Genomic DNA, 25,502 nt, shown 5'->3' with positions numbered 1-25,502 from the left:
GCCTAGCTCACAGCAACCTCAAACTACTGGGCTCAAGGGATCCTCCTGCCTCAGCCTCCCAAGTAGCTGGGACTACAGGCATGTGCCACCATGCCCGGCTAATTTTTTGTATATATTAGTTGGCCAATTAATTTCTTTCTATTTATAGTAGAGACGGGGTCTCGCTCTTGCTCAGGCTGGTTTCGAACTCCTGACCTCGAGCAATCCGCCCGCCTCGGCCTCCCAGAGAGCTAGGATTACAGGCGTGAGCCACCGCGCCCGGCCTGGGAAGGTCATATTTTAAGAATATTGATAAACTGGTCCATCTCTAGAGGGTGTCAGCCAGGATGCTTAACGATCTGGAACTTGCAAATACTGAGATTGTAATCTGAAGGGAAAAACAACAACAAAATAAGACTTAAAAGACAACTGATAAGTGTGTTCTAATATTTGGAGGTCACTAAAGAAGAAAAAGTTACATCTGTTTAGAAATGAAATGAGTTCATATACTTACATGTGAAATAATGGGCTTTTGGTTCTGGCATTGTTTGAGTAGAGGCCATTGGCCATGTTAAAGAGGAGTTCCAGTGCGAGCTGAGTGAGCTCCACCTTTTCAAATCTTTTGTGATTCAGAGGTTTGATGAGTCTTCCATAGATAACATCTCTGTCATAAGTGGTTCTTTGCTTAAAATCAAATTGTGGGCCATCATATTTTTAAAAGTATATTTGAAAAATAATCAAAATTTTTCTTCTGTTCCACAGGACTTAAATATTATTTATTCTTATCTTCATGGAATGGAAATATTATCAAATCTCAGGGAACATCAGCTTAGGTAAGTGTAGTGCTGTATTTTAAGAGCATGTGCTATGTAGTTATTCATTTATTCACCAAATATTTGTTAAACAACTTTTATATTCCTCATACTGTTTTAAACACTTGTAATATATATACAATATAGATTTGCTCTCTTTCCTGGAATTTATATTCTGGTGGGTGATTTTGGGGTTGGGGAAGAACACTGACAGTAAAAACTGTATATAATATCTAGCAATAATTACTGTGAGTACACTAAAGCATGGTGATGTGAAATAAACTAACTGGGTTGGATGGTCAGCAAAGATTTCTCAGAGGAAGTAAGTTTTGAGTAGAGACCTGAATGACAGGAAGGAACGCTGCCAAGAAAGGGGGTTTTAGTGGCTGGGGCATAGTGACGAGAGAAAGAGTTGTGGAAAATGAGTTTGGATAGGCATTAATAGTTCCAGGGGGTTGGGTGCAGTGGCTCATGCCTGTAATCCTAGCGCTCTGGGAAGCTGAGGCAGGCAGATTGCTTGAGCTTAGGAGTTCAAGAACAATCTGAGTAAGAGTGAGACTCCATCTCTACTAAAAATAGAAGAAATTAGTTGAGTTTGGTGGTGGTTCATGCCTGTAGTTCCCAGCTACTTGGGAGGCTGAGGTAGGAGGATTGGTTGAGCCCAGGAGTTTGAGGGTGCAGTCAGCTATGATGATGACACTGCACTCTACCCAGGGTATCAGACTGTCTCGAAAATAAATAAACAAATCAATAGTTGCAGGGGCCCAAGTCAGTTAGGGACTTTTGTAGGGTAGGCATAGGTATTTGCATTTCCTGTCTCAGCTTTTCTTAGCCATGGGACCTTAAGCAAGTCTTAACATTTCAGCTACAGTTTTGTCTTCAATAAAATAGAGATAATAATATTAAGAGTATCTGTGTTACAGTGTCTTGAGTATTAAATGAGAGTAATTACCTAGAGCAAAGCACAGTGCTCTATATGTGCTAGCTAGTGAAAACAAAACTCCTGTTTTCTTTTTGTAGTTTATACTGATATTTATTATGCCAAATGCTTAAGCTGGACATGGTATGTTGTATTATAGTGTTGTGTTGAAGTGGAAGAAGTAGGACTCTTGATTTGGCATCAGTTCCTGTGGATACTGAACCTCATTTTCTTTTCTGTAAAATAGACTGTCCTGCTTATCTTACATTATTGTGATTATATTTGTGAAGACACTTTAGAGTACTGTAAAACTATAACTTTTGTATAACATTTGATTAAACATGTTTTCTTTCCATGACCAGCTTATTCAGTGATGTTCCTGGGTGTCCGCCAGGTTTCTGGTTATGGACCAGATTGCTAAAATATAATTGTTTGGGATTTGTTATATTCTGTTTTTAGTATAACATAATTCAGCTGTTAGCATATGTCAAATAAGTATATTAGGAAGAAAGAAGAAAACTGAAAATCAGAGTACTTAGTAATATTCAAAGTATTTTTTAAATGCAAACTGATTTATATAATCAGATTTTTTTGTATGTGCATGCCTCTGTCAGTAGCTATTCTTCACACCAAGGATTCAATACTGAACCAGACAAATGTATATTTTTTCATAACAAAAAAGAACATCAGTGTGATTGGTAGGTTTTATAATGTACATAAGAGTATTATGAGTGATGCCACTTAATATTATCCAATTGCAGTTTTTGAAAATATTACAGCATTTTATATATATCTAAACTCTTGTAGTTTATTGAAAATTTAGTGGTATATGTGGTAATTTTCTGTTTTGGTAATTATAACAGACTTTTGAAACAAAATGTAATCTTTCAAAATTTTTACTTTTTTTAAATGTTAGATTAGTGTCTGCAAGAGCACGCTATGAGAGATACAGTGCCAATCAGATTCTTTTTTGGTAAGTGTTTCCATAATTCACTTAATGACTTTTTGTTTACATTTTAACTTTTAGCATTGACATTCATTTGATTCTGGGACAATTTCTGTAGAGCAAATTGAAATATGTTCATAAACCATGAAGTATAACGGACATAGAATGCACAAAAGTGTACAGTGCAACAAATTTTAATAAATATATACACCTATGTAACTACTACGTGGATGAAAATACCACCTTTCCAGAAGGTTCTAGTCAACTCTTTTGGAAAGGTAATCACAGTTCTTACTTCTATCACTGTAGAATAGTTTAGTCTCTTTTTTGAACTTGTTATAGGAAGAATCTTTTGGTCAAACTTTTTGTACTTACCAAATGTCCAAAATTCTTCTATATTTTTGCATTTGTTCTTTTTCACTGCTAAACAGTGTGTGATTGTGTGAAAATAATAATTCATTTATCCAGTCCACTGTTTAGTTACTTACTATTGTAAATAATAAAGTTTCTGTCAACATTTTGGTTTTGTCTTTTTGTGTCCTTTATTACTCATCCCTGTTGCACATAGTCCCAGGGATAGAATTACAGTCATGTGCCACATTTACGATGGTAGTCTTCTAAGATTATACCTTATTTTTATTGTACCTTTTCTATGTTTAGATACACAAGTACTTATCATTGTGGTAAAGTTGCCTACAATATTCAGTACAGTAACACACTGTATAGGTTTGTAGTCTAGGAGCAAGATAGCCTGAATATGTAGGAGGCTATACCATCTAGGTTTGTGTAAAACCACTATGATGTTCTCATGACAAAATCACCTAAAAATGCATTTCTCCTTTTGTTAAGTACTGGAAATTTACATGTTCAAATTTAGGAGATTCTGACAGTTTCTTAAATAGTTTTACCCATTTTAATAACCATTACCTGTGCATAGTAAGTTCCAGTTGCTCTACATCTTTGACAGGCCTTGATACTGTCAGGTTTTATATTTGCTTGTCTTGAATTTTTGCCATTCTGTTATCTCATTGTGATTTTTTTTTTCCTTGAGACAGAGTCTCACTCTGTTGCCCAGGCTAGAGTGCCGTGGCGTCAGTCTAGCTCTCAGCAACCTCAAACTCCTGGACTCAAGTGATCCTCCTGCCTCAGCCTCCCGAGTAGCTGGGACTACAGGCATGCACTCCCATGCCTAGCTAATTTTTTCTATATATATTTTTAGTTGTCCAGATGATTTCTTTCTATTTTTAGTAGAGACAGGGTCTCGCTCTTGCTCAGGCTGGTCTCAAACTCCTGACCTCAAGTCATCCTCCTGCTTTGGCCTCCCAGAGTGCTAGGATTATACATGCGAATCACAGCACCCGGCCTGAAATCCTAATTTTTAATTGTACTTTTCAATTTTAGATTTTTATTTCTTTTTTGTAGATCTCAGTTCTTAGGTCAAGTCCCTCATCTTTTCCTCTTGGTTCTTGAACATATTAAATATAATAGATGTTTTTCTATTGGGTTTAGGTTATATGGTCTCATTTTCAACAATCTTGATCCTTTTTTATTTTTTAATTGACACATTGTAATTGTACATATTTATGATATACAGTTTGATGTTTTGATATGTATGTATGATCTATAATCAAATTGGGATAGTATATCTGTCACCTCGTGCATTTATCATCTCTTTGTGGTGAGAAAATTCTAAGACCTCTCTTCTGGCTATTTTGTAATATGCAGTACTTTATTGTTAACCATGTAACCCTACTGTGCGATATAATACCAGGACTTATTCCTCTTATTGTAACTTTGTACCCCTTTTTTCCCTAACCTCTCTCCATTTTTCCCTCTCCCCTGTTTCCTCAGCCTGTGGTAACCATTGATTACCTCTCTACTGCTATGTCAACTTTTTAGATTTTACTTATGAGTGATATGTGGTATTTCTCTGTGTCTATCTTTTTTCACTTAACATGCTATATCTTCCAGGCTCATCCATGTTGTCACAACTGACAGGATTTCTTTTTTTTTTTTTTAATGGCTGAGTTGTATGAGGTATATATACCCCATTTTATTTATCCATTTATTTGTTGTTGGACACTTAGGTAGATACCATATTTTAGCTACTGTAAATAGTGCTACAGTAAACATGGGAGTACAGATATCTTTTTGATATACTGATTTCATTTCCTTTGGATATATACCAAATAGTGGGATTGTTGGATCATGTAGTGGGTAGTTGCATTTTTAATTTTATTAGGAACATACATACCGTTTTCCATTATGGCTGTACTAATTTACAGTCCTACTAGCATTGTAAAAGTTTTCACTTCTCTCAAATCCTCACCAACACTTTTTTTCTTTTGTCTTTTTGATTATAGCCATTCTCACTGGAGTGAGGAGATATCTCATTGTGATTTTGGTTTGCATTTTCTTGATGGTTGGTGATGTTGACTATTTTTTTCGTATACCATCTATATGTCTGCTTTTAAGAAATGTTTGTTACGTGCTTTGCCCATTTTATAATCAGCTTACCTATTTTTTTGCTATTGATTTGTTTAAATTCTTTTTTTTTTTTTTTTTTTTTTTTTTTTTTTTTTTTGAGACAGAGTCTCGCTTTCTTGCCTAGGCTAGAGTGAGTGCCGTGGCGTCAGCCTAGCTCACAGCAACCTCAGACTCCTGGGCTCAAGCAATCCTCCTGCCTCAGCCTCCCGAGTAGCTGGGACTACAGGCACGAGCCACCATGCCCGGCTGATTTTTATATTATATATATTAGTTGGCCAATTAAATTCTTTCTATTTTTATGGTAGAGACGGGGTCTCGCTCAGGCTGGTTTTGAACTCCTGACCTTGAGCAATCCGCCCGCCTCGGCCTCCCAGAGTGCTAGGATTACAGGCGTGAGCCACCGCGCCCGGCCTGTTTAAATTCTTTATATATTCTGAATATTAACCCCATGCCAGATGTATAGTTTGCAGATATTTTCTCCATTTCTGTAGGCTGTCTCTTCATTCTCTTAATGTTTCCTTTGCTATGCAAAAGCTTTTTAGTTTGAAGAAATCTCATTTGTCTATTTTTGTTGTTGCTTGTGCTCTTGAGGTCTGCCTTAAAAAAAATCCTTGCCCAGCCCGGTGTCATAAAGTGTTTTGCCTATGTTTTCTTCTAGGACTGTCATAGTTTTGGGTTTTGCATTTAAGTCTTTAATCCATTTTAGTTGATTTTTCTATATGGTGAGAAGTTAGGGGTCTAGTTTCATTCTTCTGCACGTGGATATTCAGTTTTCTTGGCCCCATTAATTGAAGAACCTGTCATTTTCCCAGTGTTCTTGGAACCTTTGTTGATATTCATTTGGGTATGGATAGGTGAATTTAATTATGAGCTCTCTGTCGCATTGGTCGACATGTCTTTTTTTTTATGTCAGTACTGCTCTTTTGGTTACTATAGCTTTGTATTTTATTTTGAAGTCCACCAGTGTGATACCTCCTGCTTTGTTCTTTTTGCTCAGAATTGCTTTGGCCATTTAGGGTCTTTTGTGTTTCCATATGAATTTTAGGATTGTTTTTTCTATTTCTGTAAAGAAAGTCATTGGTCTTTTGATAGGGATTGCATTAAATCTATAGATCACTTTGGGTCAGTATGAAATTTTAACAGTATTCTTCCAATCCATGAACACAGGATATTTTTTTCATTTACTAGTGTCATCTTCAGTTTCTTTCATCAGGTTTTATAGTAGTTAGTTCAGAGATCTTTTACCTCCTTGGTTAAATTTATTCCTACATATCTTTTTTTATTTTTATTTTTTGTAGCTATTGTCAGTGGAATTGTTCTGATTTCTTTTTCATATAGTTCACTATTAGCATATAGATATGTCACCAATTTCTGTATGTTGATTTTGTGTCCTACAACATTACTGAATTTATATATGCTAATAGTTTTTTGGTGGAGTCTTTAGGATTTTCTATTTTTAAGATAATGTCATCTGCAAACAGGGACAATTTGAATTCCTCCTTTCCAGTTTGGATGCATTTTATTTCTTTCTCTAATCGCTCTATGTCTTACAGTATTATGTTGAATAGAAGTGGTGAAAATGGGCATCCTTATCTTGTTTGAGATCTTAGAGGAAAGGCTTTCAGCTTTTCTCTATTCACTAAGATGTTAGCTGTGAATTTGTCATACATGGCTTTCATTGTGTTGAGGTACATACCTTCTATACCTAATTTCTTGAGAGTTTTTTTTTTTTATGAAGGGACGTTGAGTTTTGTCAAATGCTTTTTCTGTGTCTTTTGAAGTCATCATTTGGTTTTTGTCTGTCTTTCTGTGAATATGGTGTGTCATGTATATTGATATGAGTATGTTGAACCACTCTTGCATTCCTGAGAGGAATCCCACATGATCATAGTGAATGAACCTTTAATGTGCTGTTGAATTCAGTTTGCTTGTATCTTGTAAAGAATTGTAGGCTGGGCTCGGTGGCTCACGCCTGTAATCCTAGCACTCTGGGAGGCCGAGGCGGGCTCGAGGTCAGGTGTTCGAAACCAGCCTGAGCAAGAGCGAGACCCCATCTCTACTCTAAATAGCAAGAAATTAATTGGCCAACTAATATATATAGAAAAAATTAGCCGGGCATGGTGGAGCATGCCTGTAGTCCCAGCTACTCAGGAGGCTGAGGCAGCAGGATCCTTTGAGCCCAGGAGTTTGAGGTTGCTGTGAGCTAGGCTGACGCCACGGCACTCTAGCCAGGGCAAGAGTGAGAGACTTTGTCTCAAAAAAAAAAAAAAAAAAAGAAAAGAAAGAACTGTATAAGACTTCAATATCCTAAGAAAAAAAAAAAAAAAGAAAGAAAGAACTGTTGCATCTGTGTTCATCAGGTGTATTGGCCTGTAGTTTTCTTTTTTTGTTGTGTCCTTCTCTGGTTTTGGAATCAGAATAATGCTCGCCTTGCATTATAAAATGGGTTTGGAAGTATTCCCTCCTCTTCACTTTTCTGGAATGGTTTGAGGAGGATTGGTATTAGTTCTTCTTTAAATGTTTGGTGGAATTCATTAATGAAGCCATTAGGTCCTGGACCTTTCTTTGATGTAAAACTTTATTACTGATTTAATTTCCTCACTTATTATGGGTCTGTTTAGATTCTTTATTTCTTCATGATTTAATTTTGGTCAGTTGTATGTATCTAGGAATTTATCTATTTGTTCCATAACCAGATTTTTTTGTTGTATTTGTTCATAGTAGTCTCTGATGATCTTTTGTGTTTCTGTTAATATGATTATCAATTGTAATGTCTTCTTTTTCGTCTGTCATTTTGAGTGTTCCCTTTTATCTTTTCTTAGTTACCCTAACTAAAAGTTTATCACTTTTGTTTATCTTTTCAGAAAACCAACTGTTTGTTTTGTTTTTTTTTTTTGAGTAAGGTTCTTTCCATGTTTCCCAGGCCGGCTTTGAACTCCCCAGGCTCAAGCAGTCTTTCTGCCTCAGCCTCCTAAGTACCTGGGATTATAGGTGCATGCTCTCTATTTTGTTAAATTTGTTAAGACTTGTTTTGTGGCCTAGCATATAAACTATCCTGGAGAATGTTCTATGTGCAATTGAGACGAATGTATATTCTGCAGTTGTTGGGTGGAATATCTTGTAAATGTCTATTAGGTCAATTTGGTCTGTGGTTCAGTTTAAGGCTGATGTGTCTTATTTTTCTGTGAAGATCTACCCATTGCGGAAAGTGGAGTGTTCAAATCCCCTGCTATTGTATTGCAATCCATCTCTCCCTTTAGATCTAAAAATATTTGCTTTATGTATTTGGGTGCTTTGGTGGTAGGTGCATATATGTTTACAGTTATATCTTTCTGTTAAATTGATCCCTTTATCATTATATAATGACCTTCTTTTTCTCTTTTTATAGTTTTTGACTTAAAGTCTGTCTTATTTGCTGTAAGTATGGCTACTACTGCTTGCCTTTGGTTTCCATTTGCTTGGAATATCTTTTTCTATTCCTTCATTTCAGTCTGCCTTTAACAGTGAGGTAAAGCTCTTATGGGCACAACATAGTTGGGTCTTTTTGTTGTTGTTATCCATTCAGTGACTCCGTATCTTTTTATTGGAGAATTTAGTCCATTTTCATTCAAGATTATTAGTAAGTAAGAACTTATTCTTGTCATTGTGTTAATGATTTTATGGTGGTTTTGTAGATTTTTTGTTCCTTTATCTCTTGTTCACTTCTGTAGTTTAATGGTTTACTTTGGTGCTGAACTTTGTTTTCTTTTTCTCTTTTGCATATTTGCTGTAATTATTTTCTTTATATTATTAATCGTTACCATGGGCCTTAGCATAAAGAGTCTTTTAGTCATAATAGACCATTTTCATCTGTTAAGACCTTAACTTTAGGCACATAAACATACTCTAGACTTTTTCCCTCTCCCCCAATTTAAATTTTTTTGCCTTACTTTACATTTTTATCTGTTGTATGTTCCTTAGTCTTAATTGTAGCTTTTTTTTTTTTTAAATCATTTTAACTTTAAATCTTCATACTACAGGATTGAAAGATTTACATAGCACCATTACGGTACTGGGGTAGTCTGAGTTTGATTATGAATTTACCTCTCCTGGTGAGTTTTATACTTTCTTGTATTTTCATGGTAGTAATTATTGTCCTTTTGTTTCAAGTTGTAGAACTCCCTTAAGCATTTCTTGTAACATCTATCTAGTGATGATGAATTCCCCCAGTTTTTGCTTATCTGGGAAGGTCTTCATTTTTCCTTTACTTCTGAAGGATAGCTTTGCTGGATATAGCATTCTTCACTGAGTTTTTTTCTTTCAGCACTTTGAAGATATCAACCTATTCTCTCCTGGTCTGCAAAGTTTTTACTGAGATATATGGTGAAAGTCTAATAAGGATTCCCTTATATGACTTGATGCTTTTCTCATTCCTTTAAAATTTTTCTTTGTTTATGAATTTTGACAGTTCAATTAAAATATGCCTCAGAGAGGATCTTTTTGGGTTGAGTCTAATTGGGGATCTTTGTTCACATCTCTCCCACTACTTGAGAAGTGAAGTATTCAGGTATTATTTTTTTAAATAGGTTTTCTGTGCCTTTCTGTATTTTTTCTCCCTCTGGCACCCTTATAATATAAAAATTTGTTTGCTCAATGGTGCCCCATAAGTTTTATAGGCTTTCTTCTTTCTCCTCCCCCCCACCCTCGACTGGGTTATTTCAAAAGACCTGCCTTTAAATTCAGAAATTCTTTCTTCTGCTTGATCTAGTCTGTTGTTGAAGCTGTCAGTTGCATTTTTAAAATTTTATTCATTGAATTTTTCAGCTCCAAGATTTCTGTTGTGTTATTTTTTCATCTCTCTGATGGCAGGGCACAGTGGCTCATGCATATAATCCCAGCACTTTCGGATTCCGAGGTGGGAGGATCACTTGAGGCCAGGAGTTCAAAACCTGCCTGGGCAACACAGCGAGATACTGTCTCTACAGAAATTAAAAATTAGCCATATGTGCTGGCATGCACCTGTAGTCGCATTTACTCAGAGGGCTGAGGCAGGAGGATCACTTGAGCTCAGAATTTTGAAACTTCAGTGAGCTATGGTCATGCCACTGCACTCCAGCTTGGATGGCAGAGCAAGAGCTTGTCTGTAAAACAACAACAACAACAAAATTAAAATTAAAAAATTGTAGGTTTGTAGTGGCATCCGGTCATAACTTTTTTTTTTTTTTTTTTTTTTTTTTTTGAGACAGAGTCTCGCTTTCTTGCCTAGGCTAGAGTGAGTGCCGTGGCGTCAGCCTAGCTCACAGCAACCTCAATCTCCTGGGCTCAAGCAATCCTGCTGTCTCAGCCTCCCGAGTTGCTGGGACTACAGGCACGAGCCACCATGCCCGGCTAATTTTTTTATATATATATATATTAGTTGGCCAATTAATTTCTTTCTATTTTTATAGTAGAGACGGGGTCTCGCTCAGGCTGGTTTTGAACTCCTGACCTTGAGCAATCCGCCCGCCTCGGCCTCCCAGAGTGCTAGGATTACAAGCGTGAGCCACCGCGCCCGGCCCGGTCATAACTTTCTTTCTCCTTTATTTTGTGCAAATTTATCTTTTACTGATTTTATTCTTTATTGATTTTTTAGACAGTCATAGTTCAGCCTGGCACAGTGGTGTACACCTGTAGTCCCTGCTCCTTGAGAGACTGAGTCAGGAAAATTGCTTGAGTCCAGCAGTTCAAGGCTGTAGTGCACTATAACTGCACCTGTGTATAGCCACTGCACTCCAGTCTGAGCAACATAGTGAGACCCTGTGTATATAAAACAAAGATAGATTACGAAAGAGTAAGGAGGTAGGATTTCTAAACAAAGAACTTTAGGTAGGTGATTTGCGCCCATTTGTTTCTTCCCTTGGTGAAGATAAAAAGGGATATAAAGAACTTTAAAATACCTGCTGGAAAGTTGACAATAGTTTTGTCTTCTCATGGTAAGCAGTAGAGTTGACCTAGAAAGCTTGCTATGTGGAATAGGATGGACCTAGATTTCTGGATGGAGAATGATACTGTTCATTGAAAAGAGAGGATACTAGAAGAGGTCTGAGCTAGAAGGAAATGATGAGGTAGATTTTGAACTGTTCAGTTTGAGTTTTATTTTAAGTATACAAATTGGCATGTCAAGTAGACAGCCAGACAGATACATAGTTCTGCAGCTCAGAGGAAAGATTTGGTATAGAGATTATTAGAATCTTTTACACATTAGAATTAATTCAAGCCTTAGGTATGGTGAATAAAGATAGCTGAGAGAAAGAGAGAAAAACAAAGATTATGTATATATAATATCTGTCATAATAAGACTTAAAAGAAATAAACAGATCATCTATATTATGGTTGAAAATGAAGATAAAATATTGATAAATTTAGGAATTCCAAATAAGATGGTCTTTAATATACATAAAGTTGTCAGAGAATTTTTTAACATGTAGATGAAGTATAATATTTAAGTTAATCTTAATTAGGTGTGATGATCTAGTACACAGAAATGAAGACTGTGAAATTAACAATATAATAAGATAGAGCTAATACATATATACTTCTGAAATCTGTATCTTAAGATAATGATTATGCTTTGTTTCACCTTAGGCACCAGGCAAAATTTCCCACATTTCTAAGTAGTATTACTTAATTTTTAATGATTTGCAGTATTATTAGAATATATGTTACATTATATATTTCACATTGAATCCACATATATGTGAACATATGTATTTATTTACTAATTTATTTGCTTATTTATTTGAACAGTGCAGAAACTATTGCCAGATGTTGGTACATCCTGCTTTCTGGATCTGTACTTGTGAAAGACTCTATGGTCTTGCCTCCGTGCAGGTACGTTTACATTTGCTGCTTAGTGCACATGGCAAGCAAAGTTAACATTGCAACTGTTTATTTCGTCTCTCATATTAAACTATTTTATATAGGATGTGTATTGCTCTTAGCAGGCAATATGGTTTTTTTTAATGTCTTTGCTTGTTGGTCCCATTGGAAATACTTGTTAGAATCAACTAAATATTTCATATATTTCTGAGGATGTAATTTTTAAGTTTACATCATGACATAATATGTTCTTCCTGTTTGAACTTTAATTTGTATGAGATTGGATCTGATGGATTTTGGAGTTATTGCTTTTATTGGTTATAGACAGGCAGTATATCATCATAGTTAAGAAATTGATTTTTTGAGTAGGGCAGACTAGGTTAGATAATGATTTCATCATTTACTAGTTATGTGACTTTGGACAAATTTTAGTTCTCTTGTCTGTAAAATGAGGATAATAACAGTATCTCCTTATGTATCGTCATGAGGTTTTAGTTAGCTACTACTCAAAGCTTTCAACGGAAGTTCACACTCCAGAGCCAGACTGTATGAGTCATATCTCTGTTCTACCACTCCTTGAGCAAATTACTTAATCTCTTTGTGCTTCATTTTCCTTACTTGTAAAAAGGGGGTAATAAGCTTGTTCTGAGAAATAAATGAGTTAATTCATGTAAAGCTCTTAGAATAGTCCCTGGCTACTAAAAGTAATTGTTAATTATCATTATCATAATTATTAGATAAAAGAGAAGGGTGATTGGAAAGAAGATTAAATGTGGTATTCTTACAGGATTTGCTCTGTTAGCAAATCTGAAAATTTTGGGGCCTCAAATTATGCTTTGTTGACATAAAAACGTAATTTTTTAATGTCTTTTCTCCCATAATTTTGAGAATAGACTTGTAGGCTTTTAAAGGAAGACTTCCAATTATAGTTAAATTAACTTCGTTGCATAACTATTAAATGTAAATATCAGGGTATGGGACATCTCAGTTTAGATGCCATTTTTAAAATTATGGACTGAGTTCTAAAAATTTACATCATCGGCTTTTGGTTAAATGAAATTGTACTTCTTGACTAGTAAAATAAAACAAATAGACTGTTTTTACGAACAAAATCTTTAGGAGCCAGGTGTGGTGCCTCATGCCTATAATCTCAATGACTTGGGAGGCTGAGGTGGGAGGATTGCTTGAGGCCAGGAGATTGAGACTAGCTTGGGCAACATAGAGAAACTCCATCTCTAAAAAAAATGAAATTAACTGAGTGTGGTGGCATGTACCTGTAGCCCTGGCAGCTTAGAAGGCTGAGGCAGGAGGACTGTTTGAGCCCAGGAGTTCGAGACTGCAATAAGCTTTGATTAGCCACTACACTCCAGCCTGGGCGATAAAGTAGTACCCATTTCTGAAGGGGCAGGGGAAAGATATTTAATAGTTCTGGTTTTTTTAGGCTTTTTGGCTATTGGTTTTTGTTTCTTTCACAAGTATTTATGAAACTCACAGTAATGAATTTGTATTGAGTTAGCTACTGAGACAGAATAAGCTTGGTTGATATTGCCTACAGTTATGTTTTAGTATTATTAGTATTTTTCTTTTGAATATTTTCTCTCTGCTGCTGCTGTGAATGTTGAAGAATTTGTTGTAAGGATGTTTTGTAGCCCTTAATCAGTTGTAATGATTCACTGTTAGTGATGAAGACAATGAAGTTTACCTTTTTAAGTAATTGCTAGGAATGTAGGAAATTTAAAAAAAACAAAGTGATGATATGCATGCATGTAACCATTGCGAACTTTGCAGCAAACATGACTATAGAAGTTTATTTAATCTTTATTCTAAAGAATAGGTAGGAATTTATATTTTTTGCATGAAAGACATTTGCAATAGGTTATTGTAGGGTGACTGTTAGGATTAATGAGTTAATACAAATAAACTACCTAGAATAATGGTTAGCATGTATTAAGAATCAGGTAATTTCTGGTGTCTGTTAATTATTATTACAGCATAGTAGCAGTGGGATATAATCATTATGATACCTATAAAATATGATATCTACTCAGCATAGGAGAAGGAGTAATAGTAGTATCCCAGTTTATAGAAATATAGCCTGTTTCTCTAGATTTTAAGATTTATTATTTCCTATATTAGTCAGGAGACAGAAACCACACAGTAATTTGAACAGGAACAAGTTGAATTTAAAGAATTAACTATTTCAAGGGATTAGCTACTAAGAAGGATAAAGGAGAATACCCTGTAATTGAGGGAGAGTTCCCAAGGAAGGAACAAACTTGAAGGGGGGGGGGATCCCTTTCCTCATGACTGAAATTCAGACATTGTTGAAAAATATGTTAGTTGCAGTCCAGTAGATAGCAGAGTTCATATGGGTTGCTCTGGGCCAGACCTGGTCAAGGGTGCTAGGAAGGGAATTGCTGACCAGGGCTGGCAAGCAGGTGAACTCCCTGCCAGGGTACAGATGGGCCCCAAGGCTGGGGACAGGGACAAGAAACCACTCAACTGCAGAGCACAGGCTTTCCTACTGCAGTGTCCCTCTAGCACCCTCTGCTGACAGACCTGTAACATTTCCAGGTGGCAAAGGGAGAACACATCCTTTATCATCAAGTAGGACAATGAAGTGTAGATTTGAAGCTGAGAGCCAATACATTTGGATTTGAGAGGGAATAAATAACTGGCACAGTTCACTCCCTTGGCTATTCAGCTTCAATATGAATGCTTCTGAATACGTTTGAAGTTCTGTTTTGCAACAGAACAACTGTTGTCACCTAACAAGGTATAGCTATCCTTCATGTAAGTGAAGAAGTTATTATCCTCTCCCCAAAATAAGGAAATGCACATCGTCAGCAATCATTGCTAGCTGTGTTAATTATATATTCCATCATAGTGCCTCTGAATATTCTGTTAACTAAATACTACTTTATAAAGTTCATCTTCCACAGCTTACATATAAAATGAATATGGAAAGAAGAAAATGGTTAACATACACAAATACAAACATATGCAGTAAACCAAGAGAAAATATGAAAAGCTGCTTATAGTCCCTGTTCTATTATTGGTCACAAGGCTGTGGTTGATATCTCTGGCTTTTTTCTTTTCAGTATTTCTTTTTTCTTTTTTTTTTTTTTTGAGACAGAGTCTCACTTTGTTGCTCAGGCTAGAGTGAGTGCCTTGGCATCAGCCTAGCTCACAGCAACCTCAATCTCTTGGGCTCAAGCGATCCTACTGCCTCAGCCTCCCGAGTAGCAGGAACTACAGGCATGCGCCACCATGCCTGGCTAATTTTTTTTTTTTTTGTATATATATTTTTAGTTGGTTAATTAATTTCTTTCTATTTTTAGTAGAGACGGGGTCTCGCTTAGGCAGGTTTCAAACTCCCAACCTTGAGCAATCCACCCACCTCGGCCTCCCAGAGTGCTAGGATTACAGGCGTAAGCCACCATGCCTGGCCAGTATTTATTTCTTCCTTTAACTGAATTTTCAGTTGTTCTGGGTTCTTTTCCTGATGGTGGTAGGAACCAAACCTTCATTTTGAAGGATCCTCAATTGTCCTGCCTTTTTTTGGTTGCTTTGGTGTTTGTCTCCTGAACTCAAATTTGCATAGATTTTATTAAGGCATCTAAAGTACACTCCCTTTATTTTATAATGAAATTTTTTATGTAATTTAAACCAGTAAGGTATATTTTATAAGTTACTATAAACAAAGAAGATAAGTAATCAAGTCTGAAATTTAAATGTCTTGTTTTGAAATAAATTTAGCCTTTTTCTAGAGCTGAGTCCACTTTTTTATTTGTCACAGGAAGATAAGACTTTATTGAGCTTAAGAAATCAAAGGCTTTGTTAACATTTGATTTTTAAATACAGTTTAACTCTGGTATTCATTTTTTCATTCACATTTATACAGCATGTAAGCATTGATTGAATGTCATCTCTTTATAAGTCCCTGGCATTAATAGAAAAAAGACTGATTTACCTTGGATTGGGATGGCTACTTTGTTTTTAAAAGGCCCCAGTGTTGTGTTGCATGGAAAGAAAACTTACTTGGAGAGGCAGTTATGGAAATAGACTAGACAGATAATCAGGATTCGCTAAGCAAAGGAGAAAATAAACATTTCAGTCAGAATTACTCAAATACCAAGGTTTGATTCATCTGGAAAACATTGATTGAATGCCTGTCGCATGTCAGGCACCGTGTGCTAGTTGTTGAGGTCGGGAAAGGTGATAGGTAAATAGCATTGTCCATTATCTAAAGCCATATTTTTTTTTAAAGATTGGCAAATGATAAAGCCATACTTTTGAAATAACTTTTTTGATAAAGCAATAAATTCATACCATTAAAAAGTCAAGATAGTAAAAAAAGTTGTACTTTAAGGAGTGTTATTTCCACTTTTATTAATACTGTAGGGGAGAAAAAAAGTAATATCTTTTTCTTACCCATGGCAAAGTTCATGGCTGACACACTCATAACAAAATACAGATTAACAAGAGAAAAGCATACAAATTTAATTAATCAAAGTTTTGTGTGACATGGGAACCTTCAGAAATGAAGACCCAACTCTGGGAAACTGTATGTTTTTATGTATACATTCAATGAGGAATAGACAGCTGTGTAGACATGTGATTGGACAAAGGGGTATGATGTAATGGTAATAGACTAAGGGGGAAACCCAGCAAGGCCTGTCTATTTAGATTCTTCTTGGTCTCGGTATGTTACATTCCTTTCTTGTAGGTATGGGGCAGGACCCCTCTGGAAGGAGGGTCTTCAAGGGAGAAGGAAGAGAGTAACCTTTCTAGGTTTTATGGCTTGCTTTGGGGTGAAGGAGTTCTATTTGCTATGGGCCCTTCTTAGGGAAGAGGAATTCTAGTTTCTATGACTATCCTTAGAGGAGAAAGAGGAGCAAAAGACAGGAGGGCAAGAGAAGATCAGAGAGACTTTGCTTCTGAGTCCTTCCAGTTTCTTTTAGTTCAAGGAACTCAGCATGCCAAAGTGCCATACTTTGGAATATTTTCTGAGCTCCAACACTCAGTAGTTTGAGCTCTTTTAGTGTGAAATATATAGGGAAAGGTGCAGATAACATAAATGTACATTTTAGTGAGTTTTAGTGTACGTTGAACATTTGCTTAATCACTACCCTGATCAGGAAATTGAACATTGTGAGCACCCAGAGGCAACCTGCATATCTTTTCTCAGATCCACTCTTACTTTCCCCCAAATATCACGAATTTCCATGTAAGCCTATGGATAGGCACACCTTAACACTGTTTGGTTTTGCTTACTTTTGAACATAATGTGAATGTAATCATATAGTGTGCTTTTGTGTATGTCTTTAACCCAACATTATGTTTATTGAATTCATTCATGTTGTTGCATATACTTATAGTTAATTCATTCTCATTACTTAATATTTTATTATTAGCGCAGTTGAGGGCCATTACAGGTAAAGCAGCTGTGAACATTTTTGTATATTAGATGCACATGTGCATGTGTTTCTGCTTGAGCATACCTCGCAGTGAATTGTTGGCTCCCTGGATGTGCCTATGTTAATTAATTCCAAGTTGTATTCCTAATGATGTACTAATTTACACATCCACCAGCAGTATGTAAGAATTCGGTTCTTCCATATTCTCACCAATGAGAATGGTGTTGTCTTTTTAGTTTTAAGTTTTTAACTGTTTAATTTTTAGTCATTCCGTTGAGCCTATAATGATATTTCACTGTAGTTTGGATTTACATTATGGTAATTGCTGTTGAGTAAGTACATTTTCATTAAAATAACCATTTTTGGCCAGGCATGGTGGCTCACGCCTGTAATCCTAGCACTCTGGGAGGCCGAGGTGAGTGGATTGTTTGAGCTCAGGAGTTCGAGACCGGCCTGAGCAAGAGCAAGACCCCATCTCTACTAAAAATAGAAAGAAATTAATTGGCCAACTAAAAATATATAGAAAAAATTAGTCGGGCATGGTGGCTCATGCCTATAGTCGCAGCTGTTCAGGAGGCTGAAGCTGAAAGATTGCTTGAGCCCAGGAGTTTGAGGTTGCTGTGAGTGAGGCTGACGGCACGACACTCTAGCCTGGGCAACAGAATGAGACTCTGTCTCAAAATAATAAATAAAAATAACCATTTTTGTAAAGTGGCTCTTTAGGTCTGTTCTCCATTTTCCTAATGAGTTGTCTTTTTGTTATTGAGATATAGAGATGTAGAAACAGTTTTTCTTGTTTTCATTTCACTATTAGATCTATAGTCTACCTGGAGTTGAGTTTTGAGTGTGGTATAATGTAATGGTATAATTCTTTTTTTTTTTTGAGACAGAGTCTCACTCTGTTGCCCAGGCTAGAGTGCTGTGGCTTCAGCCTCCCGAGTAGCTGGGACTACAGGCATCCACTACCATGCCCAGCTAATTTTTTCTATAGATATTTTTAGTTGTCCAGCTAATTTCTTTCTATTTTTTTAGTAGAGACAGGTCTTGCTGTCACTCAGGCTGGTCTCAAACTCCTGAGCAAAAACGATCCTCCCGCCTTGGCCTCTCAGAGTGCTAGGATTACAGGCATGAACCACCACGCCCGGCCTAATTCATTTTTTTTTAGTGAATAATGATGTCGAACACTTTCCCTTATGCTTATTGGCTATTACTTTCTCTGTTTTCTTTTGCGAAGTATCTGTTTAAGGTGGGTTTTTTGTGTGTGCTTGTTTTAAAGTTGTATTTTTTGTGTTTATTATTATTATTGTAAGAATCTTTAATACATTCAGGATGAAGCTGTTTGGCCCATATTTCATCCCATTAATTTGGCTTGCATTTTCATTTTCTTATGTCTTTTTTTTTTTTTTTTTTTTTTTTTTTTGAGACAGGGTCTCACTTTATTGCCCAGGCTAGAGTGAGTGCCATGGCGTCAGCCTAGCTCACAGCAACCTCAAACTCCTGGGCTCAAGCAATCCTTCTGTCTCAGCCTCCCGAGTAGCTGGGACTACAGGCATGCCACCACCATGCCTGGCTAATTTTTTCTATATATTTTTAGTTGGTCAGTTAATTTCTTTCTATTTTTTTTTTTTTTTTTTTAGTAGAGACGGGATCTTGCTCTTGCTCAGGCTGGTTTTGAACTCCTGACCTAGAGCCATACACTCGCCTCGGCCTCCCAGAGTGCTAGGATTACAGGCATGAGCTACCACACCCAGCCTCTTACGTCTTTTTAAAACAACTTTTTTGAAGTATAATTAACATACATTAAACTGCACATATTTACAGTATACAGTAAGTTTTGGCATAGATAGACACCTGTATAAAACCACCACTGTTATAAAGATAATGAACTTGTCTATCCCCAGAAAGTTCCTCATGCCCCTTTGTATACCCTCCCTCCCATCTTTCCCTCTGCTCTTCTTTGGTCCCCAGACAATTACTGATTCTTTTGTCAACATAAATTAGTTTACATCTTGAATTTTGTATAAGGAGAAACATACAATATGTACTCTTCTCTCATTCAGCTTCTAATATGCAGTAAAATTATTTTGGGTTTATCCATGTTGTTACGGGTCTCAATATTTCATTCCTTCTGATTACATTATTCTCTAATATGTATATGTGACTATTGTTTAGCATTCAATTACTGATGGACTTTAGGTTGTTTTCTGTTTTTGAATTATAAAGAATGTTGCTGTGAATGTTTATGTAGAAGTCTTTATGTGGACATAAATATGTCCACATAAATATATTTGAGTAAATATGTAGGAGTAGAATGGGTAATTTATAAGTGTTTATGTGAACACATACTTTCATATATTTTGAATAAATACCTAGCAATGACTAGGTTATATGTTAGATCCACGTTTAACCTTTAACAAAGTACCATACTATTTTCCAAAGTTGTGCCATTTTACATTCCCATCAGCAGTGTATGAGAGTTCCAGTTGTTCCAAATCATTTCCTCACTACCACTTAGGGGTAAGGTCAGTCTATTTAAGTTACATATCCTAATTTGTATTTGGTAGTATCTGATTGTGGTTTAAATTTACATTTTTCTAAAGATTAATGATGGTGAGCATATTTTTGTGTGCCTTGTCATTTGTATATTTTTTATGAAGTATCTCTGAGTCTTTTACCCATTTTTGAGGAAGGTATGGTTAATTTCCTATTTTTGTGTTTCAGAAGTTCTGTGTGTATGCTCTATACAAGTCCTTTAGTATGTGATTTGCAGATACTATCTCCCTATCTGGATTGTGTTTTCCATCAATTAACTGTTGTTCAAAGAGCAGAAGTAATTAATTTTGATGTTCATTTTCTCATTTTTTTTTTTCTTCAGTGGACTGTGCTTTTGGTGTTATGTGTTAAGAAATCTTTAGTTGGGATCTGGGTTTTCAGGCTCTTTCTGGGCTATAGAGTTCTTTTCAGGCTACCTTGTAGTGATCTGAGACTCTAGCATCACTTTCTGCTGGAATTCAGATATCCAGAAAGAGCTTAGAGCTATGACTAGAATGCTGATGGACCTGGTGTCCACTGAAGAGAGTTCCCAGGATGATTCCAAGGTCTCTCATCCCACATGCTCAGAACATTAATAAAGGTACTGTGGTACCTGTCCATGGCCTGTTAGGAACCCGGGCTTCACAGCAGAAAGTGAGCGGCAGGCGAGCAAGCTAAGCCTCCTCTGTGTTTACAGCTGCTCCCCATTGCTCGCATCACTGGTACTAAATCTTAAAAATTTTGGTATTTTAGGTTGCTTTATTAATTTCTTTTAAGTGCACACTAATATAAGTGTGAAGCTCTTGTGTCTTATACAATTGGCAGGGTTTTTTTTATTTCTCCTATTTTTTTTTTTTTTTTTTTTTGAGACAGAGTCTCACTTTGTTGTCCAGGCTATAGAGTGAGTGCCGTGGCGTCAGCCTAGCTCACAGCAACCTCAAACTCATGGGCTCAAGCGATCCTCCTGCCTCAGCCTCCCGAGTAGCTGGGACTACAGGCATGCGCCACCATGCCCGGCTAATTTTTTATATATATATCAGTTGGCCAATTAATTTCTTTCTATTTATAGTAGAGACGGGGTCTCGCTCTTGCTCAGGGTGGTTTTGAACTCCTGACCTTGAGCAATCCGCCCGCCTCGGCCTCCCAAGAGCTAGGATTACAGGCGTGAGCCACAGCGCCCGGCCTATTTCTCCCATTTTTTAAAAAAAATCAGTTTATCTTTTAAAATGAAAACTGCATCTTTTTCTTTATGATTGATTTTTTTTTTTTTTTTGAGACAGTCTCATTCTGTCACTTGGGCTAGAGTACAATGACATCCTTATAGTTCACTACAACCTCACCTCAAACTCCTGAACTCAAGCAATTCTGCTTCAGCCTCCCATGTAGCTGGGACTATAGGCATGGGCCATCATGCCCAGCTAATTTTTGTCTTTTTTTGGTAGAGAATCTCACTGTGTTGCCCAGGCTGATCTCATACTCCTGGGCTCAAGTGGTCCTCCCAAAGTGCTGGGATTACAGGTGTGAGCCATCACATCCAGCCTGCTTGGTTGCTTTTTTGATTTGCTTAGAAATCTTTTTCTCAAGCTGAGAATATAAAAATACATTTTATCTTAGTATGATCCAGTTTTAGTTTTTTAAAAAGAGATAGCCAGTGGTTCTAACACTTTTTAAAAATAAATCATCTATGTATCTAACTACATTCTTTATATGCAGTTGGCCCTTCATATCCACAGGTTTCCCATCTGTGGGTCTGAGCAAATGCAGATCAAAATCATCCAGGAAAGAAAAGTCTGAAAATGTGCAGACTTTTTTTACTTGTCATTATTTCTAGAATAATACAATATAACAACTATTTACAAAACATTTACTTTGTATTAGGTTCTATAAGTAATCTAGAAATGATTTAAAGTATACAGTAGGATGTTCATAGGTTATATGCAAATACTATACCATGTAGATAATAAAACTTGAGCATCTGTGGAGTTTGGTAGCTGTGGGAGTCCTGGGACCAATCCCCATTAGATAACAGAGCACTACTGTACTCGAATGTGAATATTTTTAAAGGTTTTTTTTTAGTCTGTTGTCTTAATACTGTTCCCAATGAGTATAATAATTTATTTTTATAAAACATTGTGTAATCATGCTATCACTTTTTTTATTAGTTGTGCTTTTTCTTTTCTTCGATTGAACATATATTATGACAGATGTTCAAAATTTGAAATTAGGCAAGTATCTTTTATAACTAATTTTAGGGACTAGTTAAAGGCAAAAATTTATAAAGAATTTTCGTACAGTACTATATTGAGATCTATTTATATTAACAATTAAGAGGGGAGGTCCCCCCCCCCAAGAAAATCTAATTTTATTGATGTGAGTGATAGGATCAAGATCAGAATTTCTTGGTTAATATCTAGGCGGTTTTTGTTATTGTTTGCTTTTTCCTATACTGATATATTTTATTTATAACCTTTGCTAAAGAAATTGTTTTTCTGTTTTTATAGTTTTGGTAAGCAGTTTGGAGGAAAAAGAGGATGTGATTGTCTTGTATTAGAGCCTTCAGAAATGATTGTGGTAAGAACTTTAAAGAATGCTGAATTGTTTTTTGATATGCTTCAGTTTTAACTTTAAATGTGGTAGGCTTTAAACACTTTAAGGAGGCTTCATAACTCTGATCTTTTAGAGATTCATATACCAAGTTTATATACATTTTCATCTACTCAGACTTTTTCTGACCCTTGAGAGATTGTGCAACTTGATATAATTGTATGTATAACATGTTGTAAATTTGGTAATTTCTTTTACCCTTCTACCAGAAAATTAAAATAAAAATTTTTCAGAAAGGGATCATAATTTTTCAAGTGCTTTCTCATTTCTCATTCAATATAGTCAATAAACTTGGAACACCTATAGTTTATGCTCTGGACTAGAGGTAATGAATTAGAGAAAATTAAAGAGACATCCAAGTAAAACATGGTCTAGATCAGCGGTCTTCAACCTTTTTGGCACCAGGGACAGGTTATATGAAAGACGGTTTTTCCGTGGACCAAGGGGTGGGGAGGGGTGGTTTTGGAATGATTCAAGTGCATCACATGCATTGTGCAGTCAAACCTCTTTGCTAATAATAATCTGTATTTCCAGCCACTCCCCAGCATAGCATCACCACCCCAGCTCCACCTCAGATCATCAGATTCTCATAAGGAGCACGAAGCCTAGATCCCTCAAGTGCGCAATTTATGGTAGGGTTCACACTCCTATGAGAATCTAATGCCACTGCTGATCTGACGGGAGGCAGAGCTTACGTGGTGATGCGAGCAACGGGGAGCAGCTGTAAACATAGAGGAAGCTCAGCTTGCTCGCCTGCCGTTCACTTTCTGCTGTGAGGCCCAGGTTCCTAACAGGCCATGAACAGGTACCAGTCCAAGGAGTGGGGGAGTTGAGGACCACAGGTCTAGATCGTAATATTTTTACTTTTTAATTATTTGAGGTGAGGTTTCATTTAAGGGTGTATTTAAGGAATAATTCTTGTTAAGAGATCTAGGTAGTTGATGTAGCTTAGAATTTTTTCTTTTTTAAGCATTAGAAGAATCAGGAACACAGCTCCCTTTTACCTTGTTCTGAGATGACCGTACAAGAGAATAGCATATACTGAATGGAATACTAGCATCTCATGTAGATGACTATGTCATCTAATTAGATTAACACTGTTTACAATAGAGGTTGAATTATTTTTTTTCTTTTTCTTTCTTTCTTTTTTTTCTTTTAATACAGGGTCTTGCTCTGTTGCCCAGGCCAGAGTGCAGTGCGTCATCATAGCTCACTGCAACCTCAAACTCCTGGGCTCAAGCCATCCTCCTGCCTCAGCCTCCTGAGTAGCTAGTACTACAGGTGTGTGCCATCGCACCCACCTAATTTTTTTATTTCTTGTAGCGACAGGGGTTTGCTATGTTGCTCAGGCTGTTCTTGGACTCCTGGCCTCAAGCCATCCTCCCACCTCAGCCTCCCAGAGGGCTGGGATTAAAGGTGTGAGCAACTGCACCTGGCCTGAGGTCGAATTCTTAATGAAACATTTTAATGTCAGGGCTCAAAAGTAAACTACATTTCATTGTGCTGTAATCAGATTGATGTTTTCAAATAGTTTAAGTTTCATATAAACAACTGGATTTTAAACTCCTAAAAAGCAAGATTATCTCTTATTCAGTTAGTATCTTCCACAGTACAGAGTGCTGCCTGCCTAGTAAGTATTCAGTGAATGTTTTTTGAATTCAAGTTTGTTCAAGGCATGGACTATGTATTGTTTCATATTTATTTTCTTTAAGTATTGGATATATGGGATACCTATTCAAGCCTCAGAATTTTTTCTTTTAAATGTATGTATTGAGGGACATGGTGAGAATGCTGCCCAGGCAGTATTGGTTTTCTTATTTATTTGTCAGTCGATGTAGTTTGTATTCCTCACACTGTATGGAAGGAGAATAGTGTTTTATTTCAATGTTGTTATATACATTGTTTTTAGATACTTTTTGTACATGGAAATGTTATATAATATTTTCTTACAAGGAAGAAGAAAAGGAAAATGTAAAATCACTTGAAGTGCAAGATGCTACATGCTCATCTTATACATTCCCTTTCCAAAACTTGGAGTCAGCCTTTCCTCTAATAAAACCTGCTAGCTTTTGTTGGGGAAAGTATTTAGAAACCAAGATCTGGCTGATACTCGTGCTCATTGCTCCAGATGTCTCATTGCTTCTCCTACCTCCCAGTGAACAAAGCTAGAAAATACATATGTATATGTGTGTGCATGTGAGCATATGTACACATACACACACACAGTTGTATACATGTCTTATGTCTTTATATATCTGTATTAAAAACCCAGAGTTTATTCTGGCTTTTTTAGTACTCCTTTTCTAACAGTGAGAAACTTGGGTTTTATTATTGATTTATTTGCAGTTAAAGTAGTCTAAGAATTACTTGCCCATGACATTGTAGGAAGCACTACTAGCTAGAGTATTAATATAAATGCATTTTAAATATAAAATTTGATGATTTGACAAATGCATAGCACTTACAACCCACCTCCCTAGCAAGATATATTTTCATCATCTACCTCACCAAGTAAGGAAGTATTCAGAGAATTATAGGGACCCAGCAAAAGGACACAGGAGCCAACTTGAAGGGACCAAATCTGACACAATCTGAGACTCCATTTACAAATTCACAGTAATTGATGCTATCCTCCTGTATAATATAGGAATTTAAAGTCCTAATGAAAAAAATGAATACATGCATTGAGGAGAAAGGAAAGCTCTTCCTGATAGGAGAATGCCAACTGATAAATTTTGAAGGGGTGATCAAGTTAGAAAATGGTTAATGAATGCTAAAACTTGGGGATGACTGATGAGGAACAGAATACTTATGAGATCTCAGAGTATTTCCCCACAAATCATTTTTGAAGGGAAAAGTTACTAAATTTCTTGTGGGAAAACATGGCAAATACTGACATGGGAGTTAGCTCTAAATGACATTGTTGGTGCAATTGATGATACGTGAATATGGACTGCAGATTAGAG

The 25,502-nt window shown here is 36.3% G+C and overlaps 1 protein-coding gene across 12 annotated transcripts in view; it reads left to right on the top strand.

Moving 5' to 3' along the window:
• RAPGEF6 (Rap guanine nucleotide exchange factor 6) overlaps window positions 1–25,502 on the top strand; it is a 198,596-nt gene that overhangs the window by 34,985 nt on the left and 138,109 nt on the right. For 9 of the 12 annotated variants that reach the window (XM_012762091.2, XM_012762092.2, XM_012762087.2 and 6 more), the window contains exons 2-5: window positions 742–812; window positions 2,627–2,683; window positions 11,909–11,992; window positions 22,434–22,503. In XM_012762091.2, coding sequence (XP_012617545.1) covers window positions 742–812; window positions 2,627–2,683; window positions 11,909–11,992; window positions 22,434–22,503 — 282 coding nt within the window. Of the gene's footprint in view, window positions 1–741; window positions 813–2,626; window positions 2,684–11,908; window positions 11,993–22,433; window positions 22,504–25,502 lie in introns of those variants that run through there. The other 3 variants (XM_075995989.1, XM_075995990.1, XM_075995991.1) reach the window with 3 other exon arrangements.

This window comes from Microcebus murinus, chromosome 21, assembly GCF_040939455.1.
Source record: "Microcebus murinus isolate Inina chromosome 21, M.murinus_Inina_mat1.0, whole genome shotgun sequence".
Lineage (NCBI taxonomy): Eukaryota > Metazoa > Chordata > Mammalia > Primates > Cheirogaleidae > Microcebus > Microcebus murinus.
This window is presented reverse-complemented; position numbering and strand designations above follow the sequence as displayed.